The sequence below is a fragment of the Anser anser genome (assembly GCF_964211835.1).
Source record: "Anser anser genome assembly, chromosome: Z".
Taxonomy (NCBI): domain Eukaryota; kingdom Metazoa; phylum Chordata; class Aves; order Anseriformes; family Anatidae; genus Anser; species Anser anser.
The window spans coordinates 61,752,847-61,775,416 of NC_139723.1; the positions used below are offsets into that span (position 1 = coordinate 61,752,847).

The 22,570-nt window shown below is 36.9% G+C and overlaps 1 protein-coding gene across 3 annotated transcripts in view; it reads left to right on the forward strand.

Moving 5' to 3' along the window:
- Nucleotides 1-24: 24 nt before the first annotated feature.
- POLK (DNA polymerase kappa) overlaps nt 25-22,570 on the forward strand; it is a 35,850-nt gene continuing 13,304 nt past the window's right edge. Inside the window, exons 1-7 of one of the 3 annotated variants that reach the window (XM_083817989.1) lie at nt 25-199; nt 9,538-9,641; nt 11,139-11,309; nt 13,453-13,572; nt 19,703-19,855; nt 20,222-20,353; nt 22,089-22,242. In XM_083817989.1, the coding sequence (XP_083674115.1) occupies nt 11,172-11,309; nt 13,453-13,572; nt 19,703-19,855; nt 20,222-20,353; nt 22,089-22,242 (697 nt within the window). In that variant the 5' untranslated portion in view covers nt 25-199; nt 9,538-9,641; nt 11,139-11,171. Of the gene's footprint in view, nt 200-228; nt 496-628; nt 651-9,537; nt 9,642-11,138; nt 11,310-13,452; nt 13,573-19,702; nt 19,856-20,221; nt 20,354-22,088; nt 22,243-22,570 lie in introns of those variants that run through there. The other 2 variants (XM_083817988.1, XM_083817990.1) reach the window with 2 other exon arrangements.

The following is a 22,570-nucleotide window of genomic DNA, read 5'->3' on the forward strand; positions in this document are numbered from 1 at the left end:
CCGCGGAGTCTGTCCCCCCCTCCTTCCTTCCACCCTTCCCTCCCGCCTGCCGCCATCTTGGCCCCGTCGCTTTTCGCCTGTCGAGGTCGGGTAGCGCAGGGCTCCCTGGTTAGTCAGGGGAAGCGTCTAATGGGCCCTGCCCGCTCCGTAGCGTGAGGACTGGCAGAGGTGCCGAGGCTCCCTCCCCGCCCCAAGAACGGTGGGTGCCGGCGGGCGAGCCGCCAGCCTTTCCCGTGACAAAGATGGCGGCCGCGGGGCCGCAGGAAGGGGCGGGAGGCGCTGCCCGCTGAGGGGACGGTGGGGGGGGGGGTTGGCACGGCACGGCATGGCCTGCGGCCGGTAACGGGGCTCCGCTGCGCCGCGTCGCGGCTCTGGCCCGGCGGCAGCGGCGTGTGGGGGCTGCCCGCCCGGTGCCGGCGACAGCGCCCTGCCGGGAGGCCCGGTGTCAGCCGAGCGACGAGCGGCGGCCAGAAGCCCGCCCGCCCGAGCCGTGAGGTAGCCGCGTCTCGTGTGTCTGACTGTTTCTGTAGAAAAGGGAATGAAATAATACCTGTTTTTTTTTTTTTTTTTTTTTTTTTTTTTGTCAGTTCTATGTTAGTTCTTTGTCAGAGCTCCACCCGAGATGTACAACTTTGCCGGTATTTATGGAGGTAGTAATTCTTCTAGAAAGAAAGCGAGTTTATCGCTTAACAGTCTATGAACAGATATAGGGACATGGGAGGAACTTCATATTTGTGCTGGCTCATCTTTTTGCTTATTACTTTTTTTTTTTTTTAAAGCTTAAATAGTTTGGTTCAAAACTACAGCGTCAAAAGAATGATGCTGTCAATTTTTCTCTAACTCCCTGTGACAAATCATGGTGTAATTTTTCCATGTTACGCTGCTTGAAAGTTTCCACTGAGGATTATCTGTTGAAAGAGCTCTTACCATGAAGATGTCTGTTTAAATGCATTCTCTATATAAGGGACAGCTAAAATTTAAATAACTTTCACTCCCTCAGTCTTTGGCATAAAGATATTCACAATGAATGTACGTCTGCAGCACTGAAAGCGCGTGGTAAAGCAACATAATTATCCTAAACAATTAGAAATAGAGGACAGTCACAGACATTTTAATATTTGTGTAATCACTGGAATGCACAGAAATATTTCTTACCATGCTATTGTGGATGCTATTTTTGACAACTTTCTAATGTATAAAGTTGTTGAGAAATTTTGTGCTTTGCTTCACTAGCTGTTTGGAAAGAAATGAAGATATTTGTCCTTAGCATCTGCTGCAGTATACTCCAAGTGTTAAGCAAGCAGGATGGCTGAGTTTTATATGTATTGAAACGTGTAAGAAAAAATTATAGTTCTTCTCGGGAGTATATTGATGAAGTTAAGTAGCATCACTTTTAAAGGTAGTTGTTTTTTCCTTATTACATTCTGAATTTATTTCATTATCTGTTCTCATTGAGAGTAGGGAATGAAGAGACATGTCTGAACAAGCCTTTTGGTAATGGCAGTGATGTGTACTCAGGTAGCCACGCACCCTTGCATTTTCTGTCTAGGATTATCACCATAGTTGCAGATTCTCTTGTTCTCTTCTTGTTTGTTTTTATATCTGCCACATCTTCCTAACTTGTCATCATCTTCTTTTTTTTTTTTTCCCCCCATAATGTCACCAGCTGATGTTCTTTAAACAGGTGTATTGAGATTGTGACTAACCTAAGATAAATTACGTCTTCTTTCTTTCTAATGTTCTGACCATCCTTTTCATATATGACTAGTTGCCTATTGCTTTTAGCGAGATTGGGTCATGTCTACATGAGCAAGTACTGTGGTGCAGTGGGAATAGATGTGCAAAGACAAGATTTGGTGCTGAAGACCTTAAGTTCATCCTGTTTATATTTTTAGAGGTTTTTCTTCAGACTAACTCTAGTCTGGTCCCATGTTGGGAACCTCCATTAGCAATTGGAATGCATCAGGTATGCTCTGGAATTACAGTCTTCCAGTTAAGTTTGAGAAGAATATGATTTGCGTGCTCCGAGGCCAAACTGTGATGCAAACCAAAGCCACAGTAAATGAAGGTGATCAAACTGATGTACTGATGTTGAATACACGCTCTTCTATACCTCTTCCTGTGCCTTTTCCACTGAGGCTTTATTTTGTGCTTCATCACTGTATTCATTCTTCCATCGCAAGCCCTTTCTTGTATTCAGTCTTTATTCCCGATGTATTAGATTGTGAGCAGTTTAGAAATCATTGTTATAATTGGAAGCAATCATCACATTTCATAGAATACTGGAACAGTTGCTATTGTTCTGTATTGCTGATGTACTAAGTGTAATACAAAAGTGTATTTTTGGAGTTTTACTTCTAAAGATATTACTCATAAACATCATTAAATCAGTAACTTTATAAATATCTGATTTTTTCTTGCTTCTTATATCTTTTATTTCCGGTATTATTGTACCTTCAGCTGTAGTGTGTTCACTGTATGTTATTAAAACACTTTCATCATTAGTGTATTTTCTAGTATGTTCATGCTGGTAGTTAAAACTTGTTCTTAAATTTAGGACTATTTTTCTTAAAAGATTTTTGAAGGAGTTTTGTTTGTAGAAGAGCATATTGCCTAGCAGTATAAGCTCCCAGATATAAATGATTCAGACTTTCTTTTTCCTAAAATAAATGTATTATTTTATCCTCTGTGTTAGGATTTTTCCTTTTAAGTAAAACATTTAAACAGAAGATTACTGCTAATTATGAATATATAAGCAATAAGCACATCTCCGTAATAATGCGATTGCAGATAACTACACCACTTCTAATATATTTCTTACTGATGAATGTTCATAATAGTTCAATTCCTTCATTATTTTCTTTCTGGCTTAAAAAATTAAAGCATTTGTTTCCAGTAATCTAGAAATACAAGGAAACCTTGGTTAAACACTTGTGATTAGTCTTTTTCAGTTTAGAAGATCTTGTGAGCTGTTGAATAGAGACAGGAAAAGATATTCACAGCAGTTTTTTTGCCCTTGGAATAAACTGTGAAGACTTAAAACCATGAGGTTTTCAGAACATAGCTATAGAGGAGCTGAAAGCAGGATTTGCAGCAAAACTGTACCACATCTAGCCTGCAGAAAATTAATAGGGGATAGATAGTCCACTTGTTTAACTTAGCTGGTTGTGAAGAATTATTCAAATAGTTGCATGGCATAAAATACGTATTTTGACATCTTTATTTTGGGCATTGTCAGAAGCAGTCTCTTTCTGTTTAGTTTGCAGTGTGAATTCATTTTTAAAAGGCTTGGATTGTCTGTAATTTGCAAGCCAATTATTTCAGGAAAGACATAATTCTAGGGCTCTTTTTTGAAAGCTATTTCCTAGGTACTTGGATAAGATCTAAGTTTTCATAAAATGTGTTGGGTCAACCGATACTTGAAAAATAGTCCCATTGGGCTATGTCAGCTTGGGTGAGCACTTAGAATTTTAAGTTCTGTGAATCCTGGCCCGAGTGTTATGCTTAGCACGATTAATTTATCACATAACTCAGCTGATTACAATTGTAAATAGTACTTAGATGTTTCTTAGGAGATTCTCTGTTCTAGAGAACTAATAACATTTTATGATCCATTCAGAGAAAGCAGTGAGACAGTAGCAGTTTTGAATGTTGCTAGTAGAGAACCTGGGTGGTTAACACTGTGTATGTTTACCTGCTAATAACACCGTTGCACAGTTGTTCCTGGCAGCTCTGTTTTTTAATCCCTACAGGATTAAAACTGACACAAGTCTTCTTCCGGGGGCTGTTGAGTAACTAGGGCTCTAGTAAATACCAGCCCACTTGTGGCTGAAAAGAATTGATCTGGTGGTTCAGAAGGACAGACTGATGTGCTTGCTTGCGCGTGTCTGTTGGTGGTTTCTCCTGCTGAGAAGCAAAGACTGTAAGAGCAACTCATACTTAAATTATTGGTTGGGAAACGTGTTTTTACAAGGAATTAAGAGTTATGGAGTTTGTTAAATTTGCCCATGGCTAGAATGTTTCCTTGCTGAATGAATACTTAGTAAAGACAGGTGCCATAAAGACTTTTCTGCTGGAAATGATATAATGTAACATTCCTCATCAGGATAAAATTCTTAAATCACTCAAGTAGTGGCTAAGTCAAGCTGAATGAAATCAAATGCACTACTGCAGTTTGTAGTGTAACCTTGTAAGTACTGGAGATGTTAAAAATATTCTAGTGGGGTTGAGCTTTGCTAGTTTGAATATATGGTTGTTCTTGTCTTAGAAATTCAAGAAATAAAACAAAGCATTTGTGGGAAAGCCGTTGTTCACATGGCCTGGCTCTGTTGCGTTAGTTCCTATACCCAGTTGGCGTAGCTGGGGTTTACTTCTTTAATGATGGTACTTCAGGCAGTTACATGCACAGCCTAGATGAAGATACTTCTGTACAGGGAGTGGAATAAGAATTGTTGCCGCGTGGCCACGTATTCTATCTTAACTAGAAACGGGAGGGGGGAGGAAGTTTGTGCCCATTTGAAATGTTGATTTGGGTGAGTTGTGGTCATAATGAGAAGGTCTGTTGTATTCTGTTTATTACTTTTAGCAGTGTTTCATTAGCACCCAGCAGCTTTGTTCTGAGGTGGCCCATGATGTGGTTTCCCGCAATAATAATTTCCAGTCCAAGGGAGACATTTGAAGGGTTGGGTTTGAGAGTTACTCTTGAATCAGTCTGCTTGGCTTCTTTGTTCTGAATTCATTTTTTCAATTTTGTTCTCTTTAAGTATTTTTCAATGCTTGGCCCAAAATAATGAAGTAGATAGAGAACATATTTCATGCTTACTTGTGAAGTATTGTCTTTGGTACAAGTGATCCTTGTTTCTGTCCAAGAGTATCTCCATCCACTTACAGAAGAGTTTAACAGTTTTCCACATCTTTTGTAGAAATAGTTGTCATAAGTATTAAAAAATCAAAAAAGAAAAAGAGGGGGAGGGGATGAGGGAAAGAAAGCTTGATCTCTCATATTTTGATTCAGTGTATATATAACTTTCTACATGACATTTTTGAGTATATTCTACATTTATATAAATGAAAGTTTTCGCAAATAAATGATTGAGTTTCCCCATCAAAGTTCTAGAACCAGTAGCTGCTGATGATTAAGGGTATGTATATCATTAGTTTATGTTTTTTTAGTAGAGGAAGTTGCTTATAACAGTAAACTTTAATTCCATCTCAGTTAAATATGAAGTGTATAAATATAAAGGGTTGTTGTCAGTAACTTTTGTATTATTCTCGCTAGAGAGGGACACTAATTGAGCTTGCATATTTTCATTCATGTAACTTAGCTTGGCTTATGAGATTTTTTGTTCAAGTGTGCATTATGGTGAGATAACTGACGCAGAAAAGTTTTATGACAAGTGTATCTCTTGGAAGAACTGAAATTGCTTCTTCTTGAGTCTTAAGCTGCTGAATTACCCCTTTCACTGAAGCTAAATATTTCACTCATGTTTCACTTCTGAGGATCTTCTGAACACTTAGGAAGCATTTCAGGAGTTTCATATTCTTTACAACCATGTTCTATGTGGATGTGATTATTTTAATAATTGGTTGAAGCACAATATGGAAGAAATTTTTCTATTCCACACTTGCACTGAGTGCTCTGAACTTTTCTAGTATTTGATAATGGATCATTTATAAAGTTTTCATAAGAAAAAGTGAAGACCAGGGATCTCACTATATATAGTGATAATTCAAAGAAAGATTTTTGTTTTCATTTTTTCCTTCTCTTTGATGTTTTTGGAGTAGTACAAACTTCAGAAGCAGTTATATTTTTGAGCATAGTGCAAGCCACAGTACACTTGATCTTAGCCAGAAGTCTGGGAAGTGATCCTTTGTGGTCAAAACTGGATGAAGTTGTTCATCTTGGTTGGATGTTAGGAAGTACTTCTTTACCGAAAGGGTTATTAAGCATTGGAACGGGCTGCCCAGGGAGGTGGTGGAGTCACCATCCCTGGAGGTCTTTAAAAGACGTTTAGATGTAGAGCTTGGGGATATGGTTTAGTGGAGTACTTAGTGTTAGGTCGGAGGTTGGACTCGATGATCTTGAGGTCTCTTCCAACCTAGAAAAATCTGTGAATCTGTGAATCTTGGTTAACTGTTTATTGTGCTTCCAGTGCTTTTTCATAGAATCATTTGGGTTGTCAAAGACCTCTAAGATCACCAAGTCCAACTGTTAACCTAGCACTGCCAAATCTACCATTAAACCACGTCCCTAAGCACCACATCCACACATCTTTTAAATATCTCCAGGGATGGTGACTCAAACACTTCCCTGGGCAGCTTGTTCCAGTGCTTCACAACCATTTCAGTGAAGAAATGTTTCCTGATTTCCAACTTAACATCCCCTTGGCACAACTTGAGGACATTTTCTCTTGTCCTGTAGCCTGGGAGGAGAGGCCGATGCCCAGCTCCCCCCACCTTCCTTTCAGGTACCTGTAGAGAGCAATAAGGTCTCCCCTGAGCTTCCTCTTCTCCAGACTAAACAACCCCAGTTCCCTCAGCCACTCCCCATAGGACTTGTGTTCCAGGCCCTTCACCAGCTTCGTAGCCCTTCTCTGGACATGCTCCAGGGCCTCGATGTCCCTGTAGTGAGGGGCCCAAAGCTGAACACAGGACTCGAGGTGCGGCCTCACCAGAGCAAAGTACAGGGGGACGATCACCTCCCTGGTCCAGCTGGCTACACTATTCCTGATCCAAGCCAGGATGCCGTTGGCCTTCTTGGCCACCTGGGCACACTGGGGCCTCATGTTTATGTTCAGCATCAATCAGCATCCCCCGGTCCTTTTCCTCTGCACAGCTTTCCAGCCACTTTGCCCCAAGCCTGTAGCGCTGCATGGGGTTGTTGTGACCAAAGTGCAGGACCTGGCACTTAGCCATGCTGAACCTCATCCCATTGGCCTCTGCCCATCGATCCAACCTGTCCAGGTCCCTCTGCAGGGCCTTCCTACCCTCCTGCAGATCATCACTCGTGCCTACCATAGTCTCGTCTGCAAACTTACTGAGGGTACACTCAATCCAGTCATCCAGACCACTGATAAAGATGCAGAATTGAAAGTTTTTAAACAACTCCTATTAGCGTCTTGACCTTGTCACTGAAATTAAAGACAGTATTTAGTTTCTTCTGATACAAGCTGCATCCAGTGACAGAATTCCTGAAGTTAGCTGTTCACCCAGTCTCAACACTTGTATGCAAATGTAGCTGTTATAATTTTGTTTTGTACTTGCTAAAATAAAAATAGAAGAGCTTAAATAAAGGAATGTCTAAAACACTTTAATTAAGAGAAAATAGGAAGTTTCTTTTGGGTTTATACCATAACAAATGAGATGTCATATTTTCATGAAATGTTACTGGAGGCTTCTTGAATTTTACAGAAATTGAAGAAACTATTTACAAATAAAAATTTAGATCCTTATTTTAGCCATCCCCAAAAAAGGAAAATAATTTTTAAAAATTGTATAGGAAAGAGTCTTTCATAAGTGTGTTGCTATTTGCAATGTCATATGTATATACACATTGTGTATTTTCCCACTGTGAAGACTAACTGTGGGCAATTTAGATATAAAAGATGATCCCTTACATTTGTGGTAGATGTCTTGATTCTTTTGAGCTGCAGGGGAGGTAAGCAGTTGTATATCTTAGTAACTTTGCATCTGATGCTTTATTTCTTTTATTGGCAGGAGCATCTGCGATAGCAAAGATAACAGATTTTATTTTATTTTTCTTTATGAGAAGTGGTACACAATTTACGTGCATCAAATCATCATTTAGTGTGGCAATTTCTTTTTCAAGGCTTTCTGTGGAAGTGACCCTTTCTATTCCTAATATTACTGCTCAACAAGTTGTTACACTATCAATGAAAGGAAACTGTTAACATGTTTTGCCAGTGTTAATGGTTTGTATAATAACACTGTCTCCACTGAACTGAATAGTCACAGAAATATAGTCTCAGATATTCCATGATTTTTCTCCACCTTTTTGTTTTGCCATTAACTGCTGGCATTCAGTGCTTAAGTCTTCCTCTTCCTCTTTAGAAGCCCCTGCAGTGGCAAATGGAAAATTGCATCTGCTGTGTAACAATGATTCTACTGCTTCTTGTCCCTATCTCCAAATCACAGGAATAATAGGATAGTATTTAACTGTAGATTGCCCTCAGTCTTCTGATTTCACACTCTATTTACTTGCTATGACACTGCAAGAGATTTAATGTGCCCTGCTTAAAGGAAACGTCTCATTCTTGAGGTGACAGCATGCCAAAAATATGTCACAAATATGTCACTCTTTACCTAGACATTTCAGAGCCAGTGTTTTGTTAGACTCTAAACTTTTACCCACTTTTCCAAGTTGATTTAGCCAAAACTTTTTAATACTATGTCACCACTAGCTATTTGCTTTCTCTGGGATAATTTGCTATTAAAACTTTTATCTTTACCAGTTTCTACACTGACATTTTGTTCACATTTTTTACAGTGTTTCAAATGGTGCTTCTCCTGCATTTCCTTTAAATATATACATATATATATATATATATTTGTTATGGTAGATGATCCACTGACGATTTTATCTGTCAGCATAGTACTTGTTGTTTTATTGACATTTCCATGATTCATTTAAGTATGCTAAATATTTAAAAAAAAAATTTTTAGGCCTGTTACTCTGAAAGCAAGATAATCTTGTTCTATTCATGTTAAGCAACTGATAATTGTATCAGTTGTTATTCATCTTTTCCCTTCTGTACACATTTAAGCTTCAATGACTAATGTCCTTAAATAAATATTTTCCTCTTAATTCCAGCTAAGGTATTATTTGATGTTTATTGTCTTGTAGTAGCAATGTATTTTGTTTCACACAAGAGGCTGAAAAAATAAAATTTGTTAGGAGACTAGCATTTATGAGACTTTTTAAAAACTTTTTTTTTTCATCACTGGTATCATCATGGTAATTTTTCTTCACTCAACATATAACAGTGTGAGAAAGAAGGCTTTTGACTTAAACACATGCATTGGTGTTCAAAGCCCTTGCTGTAAGACTGAGCCTTTAAGAGTGGTCTGAATGAAGGATGGGAAAGATTTGTACGTGCAAGGGATAGACACTTCATCAAGAGTATGAAACAGCTAAAAAAAAAAAAGTTGCAAAGACTGGAATAGGAAATGGAAGCAATACCTTTGTGTTCATGCCAGCTTCTTGAAGGGAAAGAGTGATAAAAGAACCAGAGGGAGTACTGGAGGGGCATTTACCTTGAGAAAAGCCTTTATTGAGAATTATGCCCATTACATACCAGAGATTGCAAGTAACAATGGAATTATTGTGGAGCTAATTGAGATGGGGATGTGCATGAGCTTGAGATGAAACTTGGAAGTGATGTGTGTGTTGCAGTGTTTTTTCCTTCGGTTGTAGTCTAGCAGCCTGGTTCTCGTAAATGTTTGTTAACTGTAAGAGATTGTCCTCCTGTAAGTGGAAGATTAATGAACGTTTTGTCATCATTGTCTTTTATTTGATAGATACACACAAGAGCTATGAAGCAACTCCCATTCCCAGTTGCCACTATAGAAGCTAAAGTGCTACTAAAGGGTCAAGAGAAGAGTTCCGGTCTCTGCACCTCCAGGTACTTACTATTCCTTGAAATGCAACAAGCTGTAGATAAACACAACCTTACTTAACTGGTCTTAAGTCTTTGGAAGGCATCATAGAAAATAATCTAAATTAATGGAATATTTTTAAAATTGCAGTGTTTTTATCAGAATATTTTTAAGGGCTTTAATAGCTGGCTCCAGTTGGCTACAGTGTTTCAGGGGGTGATCTTCAGGAAAATACCAACACTGCACCATTAATTTTAAAAAGTCAGCCATGTGGTTCTTTCGTCACAAAAAAATCAGCTCTAAATGTGAAAATACATAATGACATTCTTCACTTTGGTCGATAATGAGTTCCACTTAAGTCCTGGAGTAATAAAAGCAGCATTTTAAAATACCCTCTAGACAAATTGTAACACTATTAGAATTGTGTAGTTTGTGGTTGCATTTAATAGAGCTTCTCTAAGTGCCTGAAAGGGTGTGGTTCCTCCCAACAGGAAGGGCTCCTGTCATATGGAGCGGCTTGAAGAGGAAGTGCAGGAGCAAATGTGCTTCCTGCATGAAAGTAAAGCTTAAGTTGTTTATGAGTCAGCAACTTCGAGTAGGAAGAAGGTCCTTCTCTATGCTTTTCCAGTAATAAATGTGTGTTAAATAATTCAGGACAATATCAGACTCCTGCTTGTTTCAATCCAACAAAAATAAGACCACAAGGTCATGCTAAAGAGGTTAATTTAGGTTCTTTCATTTTAAGATAAATTTATTATCTAAACAATGTACCATGTAATTAGAGCCTATAGAAAGGTTCAGCTATTTACTTTCATAAAGTATAAAGGAAGATGTCTCACATATCAGAGGTACCTGTATGTGGAAAAACTTGTCTATGGCAGCACTTGAGTAGGAAAAGCTTGGTAAGTTCCATTAACTGGATGCCATGGCTCTACAAATTAATGGAAAAAAAATGATTGTAGGAATTTTACCCTGAATTAAACAATAAGGTTTTATTCAAAGCCTTTAATTAAAGCCATCTGTTTCTAAAAGACGAGCTGTAATTCAAACAGAAGTTTTGAATTTGAGTTAGAAAATACTGGGAAAGTTTACATGGCTTGTCTCAAGCAGGAATGAGGACTAAATGAACAATGGATTTCTGCAATCTAAAATCATTGTTTCCTTTTTTTTTTTGTTATGTAATAGTCTAGCAGGCTATATAATGGGGTATAAGATGCTAGCCTTTACCTGAATCTAGTGGTGCTCAATTATTTCTGTAAGACAGCTTTTAAAAGAGTTTTTCTTTAAGTTACTCAAAAAGTAAAATCTTACTGTCTCGAAGCTCTGTCAGACTTACAGATGGCTTTATTTGGTGGGTATGGAAGGCCAGCCACTTTACATGAATGTGTCTCCATATTTGTGTATGTCATTTTTGTGAATAAGTATAATACACAGCAAATTATTTTTGTGTTGTTTAGCTGGAGCTTAGAAAGAAATATGATTTAATATGATTTAAATTTTTTTTTTTTCTTCTGGATATTAAGTCTTTAGAGTAGTACTAGTTTCCAAGAAGTACTATGGACAACATGAAAAAAGGTGATGACAGCTCTAGTAATGATGGATTTCTGCTTAGAATGGGCCTCAATGATAACAAAGCTGGAATGCAAGGTTTGGATAAAGAGAAAATCAATAAAATCATCATGGAAGCTACCAAGGTTGGTTTGATTACCGTTTTTCCCCCCCCAGTGCTTCATCCCAACATTGTAAGCCCCTCTTCGTCCCAACCCCAGGTTTTATCCCTCACATGTGTAAATGGAGGACAGCTTTTAAGAAGAAATGCATGTATGGGGAGGGAGTGCAGGTTAGCATACCTGTGGATTCATGTACAGGGACTTAGAGGAACACAACTGAATAGGTCATTAGGTGTTCCTTTTTTGCCTGAAGCAGTGTATAAATAGCACTGCGTTGTTCAGAGGTATTGTGAAGGTTTCAGCTTCTTTAGGCTTTTCCCCTTTCCATTCCTTCGTTAGGAGGAGCCCGCCCCATCACCCAAGTAGAGCTACCTCTATCGGTCACCTTTCCGTAACTGATGAAGTTGATGGGACCATATTTTTGTAATACTTTCACTAGAATTCCATTGTCCCTGTCTTTTTGTCCTTCTTAAATGGTACTTGAGAGAGGCGGCTAATAGTGTGTGGCTTTGTATCAAAGATCCTCAGAGGAGGCCACAAATCTACAAGGCACTGAAATATTATTCCTCTTATTTTTTCTTTGCTCCTGCACATAGGCACGTCAAGGCTTCTATTGATTTAAATGTTTCTTTTACTTGTTCCCTATTTCTTGAAAACTTGGCTCTTTGTCATACACATGCCTCATAACAATATTTGGAAAAAAATATTTCTGAAGAACAGTTATTGTTTCATCACCTGTTTTGAAATGGAATGAGCTGTAAAATAGGCTTTCAAAACTGATATACAGGCTTCTCTGTATTAGGATATATTTCTGTCAATAAAGCAAGAGAATATAATACCAGGTATAGTTCAAAAAATCTGAAAATAAGCTTCAGTTGTTTCTGAAACTTACCTTCTTTTGCAGTCCTTTCAAAATTAAACCTACAAACACTACCTATAACTGTATTTCAACAAAAACTTGTATAATTTCAGCTGTGAAATACTGCAAGAGATGTAAAACAAACAAACAAAACCAAAATAAAGCATAAACCCCCCTGCTTTAATACCAATCTTAAATATTTGTGTTGCCTCCCACACCAACATTCTGGTATTGATTTCTTTCAATGAGACTCTACAAGTCATGTTTCATTGCAGAGGGGAGAAAAGATGGTATGTATATCTGATGAAGAAAGAAAACGTACCCTAATTTCTTCTAAGCAATAAGATATGACATATAGTCCTTCTATTAATAGTTTTTACCATAATTATAAAAGAGAATATTTTTGCTTTTTCATGTAAATGCATGGTTCTTATTTGACTGTTCTTGAATTCTTGGTGTCAGTGCAAGTTTGGTAGTCAGAGACTTTGAACTACAAATTTGTCTACTTCTGCTGATTTTTGTCAGCTGGTTCAACAGAAGATGGTACCTCTTCCTACAAATGTTATTTCTCTTGTAAGAGAAAAATATTTTATTTCCTGGTTATGAGTTTTCCACTTTTCCATTTCATTGTAGGGCTTTTTTCATTTGTTGTGAGTTGGGAACAGGGATGTCACAACATACAATCTCCACATTGTTGTCTTCTTTGTATGTTTTCATTACATCTCCTCTTATTCATCCCTTTTCTTGAAGTAGCAATTACATACTTAAGAGCGAGGAATTTTATGCCTATTTGCTTTTCATCATCCTCTTCTAAATAGCTTCTAATTCTGCAATGCCTTTCAAGGTCAAATGGTTAGTTAAATACCCACCATTAGAAGTGGACTTTACTTATAATGCCATTATTTCCATGTAGATTCAACAGTGTGGAAGTTTGACAAAATGCTTAGAGCAATTTTTTTTGAGCTTTATATTCCTTATTTTGAGGGTATTGTAAATAATAGTTTGTCATTTATCTCTACTGTGTTGGAAGTTTTATTTTATTAGGTTTTAGAACAAGTTGGTTTGTTTTTTTTGTAAACATAGCAAGTTCTCTAAATTGTCTCATAGTTAGAATGGGTCTGAGAAGGATGAATGTTATATTTGTGTCATGTGAGGAGAGAGATTTAAAGTACCACTGGTTTCTTGTGTTATATGAAAATCCAAAGCATGCATTACTGTGTCTCATGTTTTCTGTATCTAAAGATCAAATGTTGTTGGAGGAAAAGACAAAAAAAATAAAACCTTACTGTTTTTGCAATTTTCTTCAAGGGTTCCAGATTTTATGAAAACGAACTTAAAAAAGATCAACAAGTTAACCAACGAATTCAAAAAATGATGCAGCTAAAAGAGAAAATTACACAACAACAGCTCTTGAAAGCACAGTTGCAGGTACTAATCTTGTAAAGACCTTTTTTGGAGAAAACAGCAAATAAACATTTTGGTGTGTTTTAATTTACTGCAGTAAATTCTGTTGATAAGCACAACACTGGCTGCTGTTTTGATGTTAGTCATGCAAACAAAAAATTGCAGTGTCTTGAGGATGTAAGCTTAATAAAAATTTGCTGGAAGAAGATTAAATAGGTTCTAAAACCTAACTAAAATGTTTTTATTTGAATAGAATGAAGAAAAGTAATTCCTGTTCTTCTAAATCTGTACAGTTTAAAGGGATGTCATTATGGTTTATGGAAGATTCATTAAATACTTTGTTAATAAGTATCATAGAAGTGTTGTCTACTTTCTGTTCTTAGAACGTGTATTTTTGTGTTAAATGACCTGCAATGGAATGAAAGTGATCAAAGCTGTCAACTATTCTGGATTAATTTATTCTTTATCTATGCTAATTAGTAAAATAAATAAATAAAAAATAATAATGGCAAGCAGTCACAAGAAATAGAGGTGTCCTGAATTAGAAAGATGAAGGAACTATTTCTCTTCTCACATGCTAATGATAGAGAATAGTATCGTAAATGTTACTGTGGGTGAAATATTGTTTAAAGAAAACTGAAACACCAGGTTGCACGCTATACATTCTTAGACACAACAAAATTAAAGTTACTTGTAGAGGCTTAATTTGGTTCTTTTTTCATTTGCACTGTGATTCAGTCTTTAATTACATGATTGCATGCTATTTTTCCCTAACAGGAAAAATTTCCTGTTTCATTCAGTGAAAAGTGCAGTGTTCACTGAGTGAGCAGTTACTCATTATTTACTGTTGTCCTCATTGTTCAATGGGTGGCCCCAAACCTTATTTGTTATACACTAGTCTAATCCATCTTTAAATGAAGAATTACCGACTTCCTTGTAGGCTTTTCTATGTTGTACACTCTTTAAATCGCTCTTGCAATACTCAAGCAAAGTAGAATGATATTTTTGATTTGCAGATGAAGACCTGAGGGCACAAAAATAAATTAATCACACCCATTAATTTTGAAAGCCATTGTGATGACTACAGGTCCTGATCTTTGTTGTACAATCTTTTTATTTGTTCACTGTATATTTTGAAGATCACATTGCTAAATTAGATGCCAGTTTCTCAAATTTGAGCCCAGAAAAGCTTGCAAGTACAGAGTCCCTCTGAAAAAAATTTGTTATAAACCTGTATGCCTCAACTATTTTTGTTAGTTTTTAGCATGGTTCAGTTATGTCTCTGCTAGTCATTACTGTTAGTTTTCTGGGGTAGCATTTGAGTCATTTAATTATGAAAACTATTAAATTATGAAGCATGAAAACATACTTCCACTTCCATCCTTCTTTCCAACAGAATCTTTTATTCTACAGAGGACAGGATTTCTTATAAAATGAATTACATGGGTCTTATAAAATTAGTATATAGGTATATAATTAAAGAATATGTAGTGCATATAGTGAAAGTCAACATATTTGAATTGCTTTGACTACCTTTGTCTTTCTGAACTTGATTCTTTGATCTTGCAAAATTAATGTTGTTTTCTTTTAATGATTTGTATGAAAATTGCTTCATATGAAAGCAAAAAGAAGTTTAAAGAGAGAAAATACCTCATGTGGTTCTTACTAAAACCTGCGTTTCAAACCCCATATTCGAAATCTTTGCCACTTGCTCAAATAACAGTCTTCTTTTTTTCCTAATTGAATAACTGTTAAGTTAGCTGCCATAGTGCTTGAGGACTGTTATTAGAGAGTGATGAGAGGCATGCTTTTCTGATGGCTAATTTCAGATCTTTGACAAACAAGTTGTAAAAAATCTGGAAATCTTGGATATTTGTTCCATCCCCTGTATGCAAATAAGTTCTGGTCCGTGATTGTTATTACCCTAATTTCTTTATCACAGGTTCTGACCTTTTTGCTCTCTTCTGTACTTTCTTTCATTTTTTTCTACCCTAAATCTATTTTTTTTTTGTCCCACATCCCCAGATAAATATCAGTTGTCCTTCTGTAGTAAGTAGTTCTGAAGTAGTTTCTGTCTATAACCCCAGGGTCTGTGATGAAGTCCTCAGTCTCCTATTTCAGCCAGTCTTTATCTCTTTGTGTGGGTTCCTCAATGCCTCCACCATTTCCCATCAGTTAACCTCCAGTAAATCTTCCCCAGGCTGTTATCTCCACCATGTCTCAAGTCGTCTTTGTCCTATATGGATTCCTTAATATGTGCTGGGTATTATTTAATCACCTTCTTTAGGTCTTTCAGGTATGGATATACTTGGCTCTCATTATCAACTTTTTCTTTATTATCATTTTCTATCACTTTCTTAACAACTCTTTGTTTCAGTACTACCTCCTGATATAGTGTGAGAGGATTTGTTCTCTTACGGTTTATAAGTGGGAGATACTCTGGAATTACAAAGTTGTCTGCAAACATGAGTGCTGCAAGTTTTCATCTTCAGGTCAAGTTGTGTTTGTAGGTTGGTTAGAGATTGAGATATGGCTTCCTAAGCTGGCAGTCAATGCAAGAGCTGTGATGTTAAAGTAAACCAACAAAAAAGTTCCCACATACTAGATTTTTTGGAGAAAATCCAGGTTACGTAGGGAAACAATAGCATAAATGAAATATAGAATCTGCAATGTAATATTGTCTTTCTCACCACTAGAGTCTATGTGTGCCAAGCAATAGTTTGAAGTTTTGCTAGTAAATGCCCTTCTCTCACAAGGGAAATAATATACCGTATAGTATCATACAATCGTTATTTTTTTAAAAAAAGTAGTATCATTATTTGTTATCTCTTCATCTTGTCAGATGCTTTTACAGATATAAAAGATTTTGAATAATCCGTTTATATTTTTCTTTGATAAAGCAAATTACGATAGAAAACTTGTATTTTGCATAAGATAAAGAATGAGAGGTTACTCTAAATTGTATACAAGTAGCTATAGGCAAAATTAAACTTATACATACCAGTCATACATTTTAATGTTTTTTTGATCTAGAAAATAAAAAAAAATATTAATTAAAAAATGTTGTCCCTTTTTACCTTCAAAGGAAAATTAAAAGCAACTTTAAAAAACTTCTCTACCTTGCCTCTAAGAGCTTTTCATAACTTTTTTTTTTTGCCCTACTAAAGAGAGATTTGCATAGGATTCTCTGAGTAAGTCTAGGTATCTTTTGTTTTGGCATATTATTTTAATCAGTCACTATTACTGAAGTTATATTTTCATATTTCTGTTTAGTGTAATTTTCATTCATTCTTTAGACTGATACAGTATCTGATGAGTAAGTATCATGTTAGGAATACACTGGGGGAGTAAAAGCAAAAAAGTTTGTTATAAATATGATAAATTGAAATACAGAAATTAAGTAGCTAGAATAATGATTGACAGTAAACTGCTTCATTAAAGTAATTAAGCAACTTGAATTTACGAATAGCCTGAAAATGCTTTGTAAAATATAATTTAAAAACAAAAGGATGCTTTCCATGATGACAGTTTGACTTGAACTCTTGATGAATTTGTAATGTAAAGAAAATCAACTTTGTTCAGAAGGATTTAAGTGAAAGAAGAATGGAAGAAACTTCTTCTTCCATATGTATCATGTGAGTAGCTGGCTTTTTTTGTTATTTGAATGGCTTGCCAGCAACACTTTCCACTTGGGCCCTTAATCTTTCTAAACCAGTTTGCTCAGCTTCAGGGAGCACGGTGTACTCTTCTACATGTAACAGCCTAATCTGAGGCCCCAATTCACTGCTCAAATGAATTTGGAGCAAACCAAAGAAAAGACTTTTTCAGGTAATTTAATTGGGACATACATAGTTGCCTGTCTGTGTTCAATATCTTGAGCTTCAAAGGATGAGATTTTAGATTAGGTGGTTTTTGTTTTTTAATTAAGCTGCTCTGCCAAGAAATAAGAAGGTAACTCTTCAAGTAACTGTGCAAATTGCACATAAGTATTTTTTTTCAGATCATAAACTCATTGCAGTTGAGCCAGAGACATTTCTGCAGTGGTACCTTAGTGCCGTGAATGTGAGTGAGTGTCCTTTTACTTCTGTCCCATTTTGCAATGGGTGTTTCTTGAGCTCTGGTATGCCTGAAACTCATTGCTAACAGCAGCAACCTTTTGTTTGTGTAAATAGAGGTTAGCATAGTCATTAGTGTGGCTGGATAATCACAGATAGCACTTTGTTCTCTTTTTTGATACTTTCTCTTTTGCTGAGAACTATGTGTGGTGCTAACAAAAAGCATAATAAGATGTGTGAACAACTGGCTGACAGTCAGGCCCAGAGGGGTCTTGTAAATGGGGTTACATCAGGCTCGCAATGTGTCACTAGTGAGGTTCTCCAGGGCTCCATTTTAGGACCAGTCCTCTTCAGTGTTTTCATAAACTATTTGGATAAAGGACTTGAAGGTTTTTTGAGCAAGTTCATGAATGATACCAAATGGGATGGAGCTGTTGAATCCGTTGAGAGTGGTGAGGCCTTGCAGAGAGATCTGAACAAATTAGACAGCTGGGCAATTGCCAACAATATGAAGTTTAAAAAGAGCAAATGTCAGATTCTGCAGCTGGGAAGGGGTAACCCTGGTTATATGTACAGATGAAGGACGAGAGGCTGGAGAGCAGCCTAAAAGAAAGGGATTTGGGGGTTCTGGTCGAGAGCAAGCTGAGCACGAGCCAGCAGTGTGCCCTGGCAGCCAGGAGGGCCAGCCCTACCCTGGGGTGCATCAGGCCCAGCACTGCCAGCTGGTCGGGGGAAGGGATTGTCCTGCTCTGCTCTGCACTGGGCGGCCTCACTGTGAGCACTGTGTGACACAATGCCAGAAGGACATAAAACTGTTAGAGTGTCCAAAGGAGAGCTACGAGGATGGTGAAGGGTCTAGAGGGGAAGACAAATGAGGAGCGGCTCATGTCACTTCGGATTGTTCAGCTCAGAGAAGGGGAGACTGAGGGGAGGATTGTGGTCTACATCACCCTCGCGAGGGGAGCGGAGGGGCAGGCGCTGAGCTTTGCTCTCTGGGGACAGCGACAGGACCCGAGAGAACGGCATGGAGCTGGGACAGGGGAGGGTCAGGCTGGGGGTTAGGGAAAGGTTCTGCACCCAGAGGGTGGTCGGGCACTGGGACAGGCTCCCCAGGGCAGTGGTCACAGCACCGAGCCTGATGGAGTTCCAGAAGCATTTCGACAACGCTCTCAGACATGTGGTCTGATTTTTTGGGTGGCCCTTTGGGGACTCAGGAGTTGGACTGGATGATCCTTGTGGGTCCCTATGATTCTATGATCTTAACAGAAAATTAAAGGCCTACTGATTTAAGTAATGCACACATAGTTTCTAGCAGTGCTTTCTTTGTACCTCATTCATAGTCAAAAGAAACATAGATTTCAGAAACAAACACAAGATCTACAAGATTGTTAGTAAAAGAATGCAAATAAATTAAGAAGCACAATAAGTTTGTTTTTGTTGAGAGATCTGTATGCTCCTGATTCAGAACCCCATGGAACTGATCAAGCTCGCAGTCTACTAATAGGAGATTTGTCTTTAACTCTTTGAGAGAAAGGCAGTATTTTCTAACTATTTTCTATGTATGATCTTTTCTTCAAAAGTCGCTTTGCAATTTTGCTAACAATCCAGCCTTATATATATTTCTGTAACAAGTGCTGGGGAATTTTATGAACTAATTAACTTTATTACCAGTACGTGAACTTGTTTAAGACCTTTTTTTTTTTGACGAGACAAGATAGGTGGTTCTGCTCTTTGAGTTACTGGTCTTTTCTTCATGTCTGAGCCAATTTTCTGAAGTGTGTAGCATCAGTTAGGTGCTGGAAATTCACATTCCATCTACATATTTTCAGGTGTTTTGTGTTTTTCTTTTTAACAACCTGCATCACAGTAGCAAAAGCTGCATCTTCAATGGGTCTTACCAAGTTTCTGTCTGAATCAGGTGGCGTATTTTTTCATGTGAGTTGTTTTGTTGTTTTTTGTACCATTTGCTATACCAGTATTCTGTCTGAGAGCAAGTGTCACCAGAAACAACTTTTTTTTTTTAAAGTCTTTAGAATCATCTGTCCTGTTACACTTCTGCAAGATTAATAGTTTTTTAATTACTGGCTTATTTTGTTCAGGTGGACAGACTTGTGATAGAACTGGAACAGAGCCGTAACCTTAGCTGTACTATTGTACACATTGATATGGATGCCTTCTATGCAGCTGTGGAAATGAGAGACAATCCAGAGCTGAAGGAAAAGCCTATTGCAGTGGGATCAATGAGTATGTTGGTAAGGCCAAATGTTAAGCTAATACAGAAATCACTTGCATGAATCTCAAGCATAATAACATGCAATAATAGCATCATATAGTGACACTGTTATAAAGAGAAATGTTATGACTGTGGAAAGAAATAACAAATAGTAGAGCAACTGTCTGTTCTTATGCCATGTAAGCTGGATTTTATTTTTTGGTAGAAAGTGTACTGATAAAATTTTAAAGGATGTAAGCAGACAAAGGGGAAAAATCTGTATTAATTCTCACCCTTGTCAGTCTTTTTTGTGTGGAGTTACATGATTAGAACTTGATTATTTAACACTAAACTTAAGTGAGAAAACTTGATAACTGTGCACTGAACTTACTTCTTCTCTCCTAAGTCTACTTCAAACTATCACGCTAGGAGATTTGGTGTACGTGCAGCCATGCCTGGATTTATTGCTAAAAAGCTGTGTCCACATCTAACTATAGTACCATTAAACTTTGAAAAATATGGCAAAGTGAGTAAAGAGGTAAGTCTGGAAAATGAAAACACTAACCAAATATGAATGTACTTTGTTCTAGACTTTACCAGTTTAGATAGCATAAAAAGGAGTAGTTTAACAGAACAGACAGACAGAATGTTTAGTTTAAGTGTTAAATTAAATGTTGGTTTAAATGTTAAATTCTTCAGTGAAATGTATTCGAACATAAGTTAAACAAAACATGGGTGCTTTCAGGACAGGAGATGTTTTTCATTATGTCCACCCCTGCTGCAGTTTTAATGAAATCAGTAGTGATAAAGATAGTAATCTTCAAAACCGTGTAATGAGCTAGTGATACCAGTTGAGACCTGTTATTCTTAAAATTTCAAAATCATGGCGTGTAATCTAATTATTAGGAAGCTGCATGTACATAAGCAACATAGAGGTAATAATTACATATAATATATAATCATCATTTAGAATGCTAATTACTGAAGAGGGAGGCCAAGAGCATTTTTGAGTTCAAGATGCAGATTCATTTGTTCTAAAAGAAGGAACTTGAAATAAAGTGCAAACAATTAGGGAAGAAAGAAGTTACATCTTGGTTGAATACAAGTAGCTTTACTTAGAACCAGAAGAAATACTTAGCATACAAAAAAAATCATGTTTAAACAAAAAAGGGAAAGAAAAGAAAAATATTTTGTAGATCTTAAATTCATGCATGTTACAAGTTCCTTCACTTCAATAAAATTATGCCAAGATGTAATTATATATTTACTTTTACGAAGCCTCAATTTCTTTACATAAATTGAAGTAAGCTACTGACTAATTTTGGTTGAATTTGATTCTTCTCACTTCCATTCCAAAGTGTGTATAAATATTACTCTTTCAGAATAGATTTGACCTTGGTAATAATCTTGGATTTCATGATACATGCTTCATTTGTTCTTTGGGGATAAAAGTATTAAAAATTATAGTTGTTTTGTGTTTATATTTATGCTCTTCTCTTGGGATTTGGATTGCAAACTAAATAAATTTCATTTTGTCATTAAAAGCTGAGCAGTGAATCCTATCAGTAATCATTTACAGAGAGATGAGGTGCATGTGATCAAATGTTGTGATACCTAAGAATTTGACCAAAACTGATAAAGAAAACATGATGCAGTCAGTTTTTCCTCCTTAAAAAAAGAAGAAGAAGAAAAGTTGGAGGGGAAGGAGGAAGGGCGGAAAAGTAGAGATTTTATTCTGTTAAATTTAATATTTTGCCTTTTTGGAGGATGTATTCAGCATTAAAGTTTTGCCAGTGGCACTGACCCGTGCTCTAAACCACTGGCTGTAACTTTCATTTGAATGTAATTTAAGATGTAGATTTTCTTATCTTTTATATATCTGATGTCTGACAGACAGTGCACAGATGGGTAAATCAGCTCATGTGCTCATTCTGAGGTTCTGCCTATTTCCTAGATCCCTGGAGTTTTGTTCAGGTGGTTACTGCAGTGACTGTGAACCTGGTGTCTGTTGAGAGCTTACTCACTCATCTTAGTGACCATTGCAGTAAAATACAATGCTCTAACCCCCCATTCTTGCCTATTATTGATATCATGCTACTTGAGAGAAATAGTACCATAATTTTTCTATATCACAAAATTATTTGTTCTATAAATGGTTTTAATATCGATCAGTCATCTTGAAGTTTCAGAGTACATTTGTTCACCTAATAATTGTCTGTCAAAATCTGCCTTTACATCAACAAGTTTTTAAGCTTTCTCTATCATTTATGAAGGTTAGAGAAATACTGGCTGAATACGATCCCCATTTTATGCCTATGGGCCTAGATGAAGCCTACCTGAATATAACAGAGCACTTGGAGGAAAGACTGAACTGGCCTGAAGATAAGAGAAGATTCTTTTTCAGCACAGAAAGCACTACTGAAAAGGGTATGCAAAATACTCTCTCTGTTCATGCATATAACATATGTTTCAGATAAGCTGTACCCATTAAAATACAGGTATTTAAGTCTGAATGTAATTTGTCCACGTACTATCTACCCATTATTTGTTAGGTTACAGGTTCATTTCTGTACTAGTCACCTGTGCCATGCTGATTAGGATTTAGAAGTGATATTTTTTTTTAACTCTTGAATACATATGTGTGAAAAGTGGTACTAGATTTATTATACCCAATTACATGTTTTAGATTGTATTTTGTCTTTACAATTGAACATAACAATTTTGCAAATAAGTAGCAATAATCTTATGACCTTAT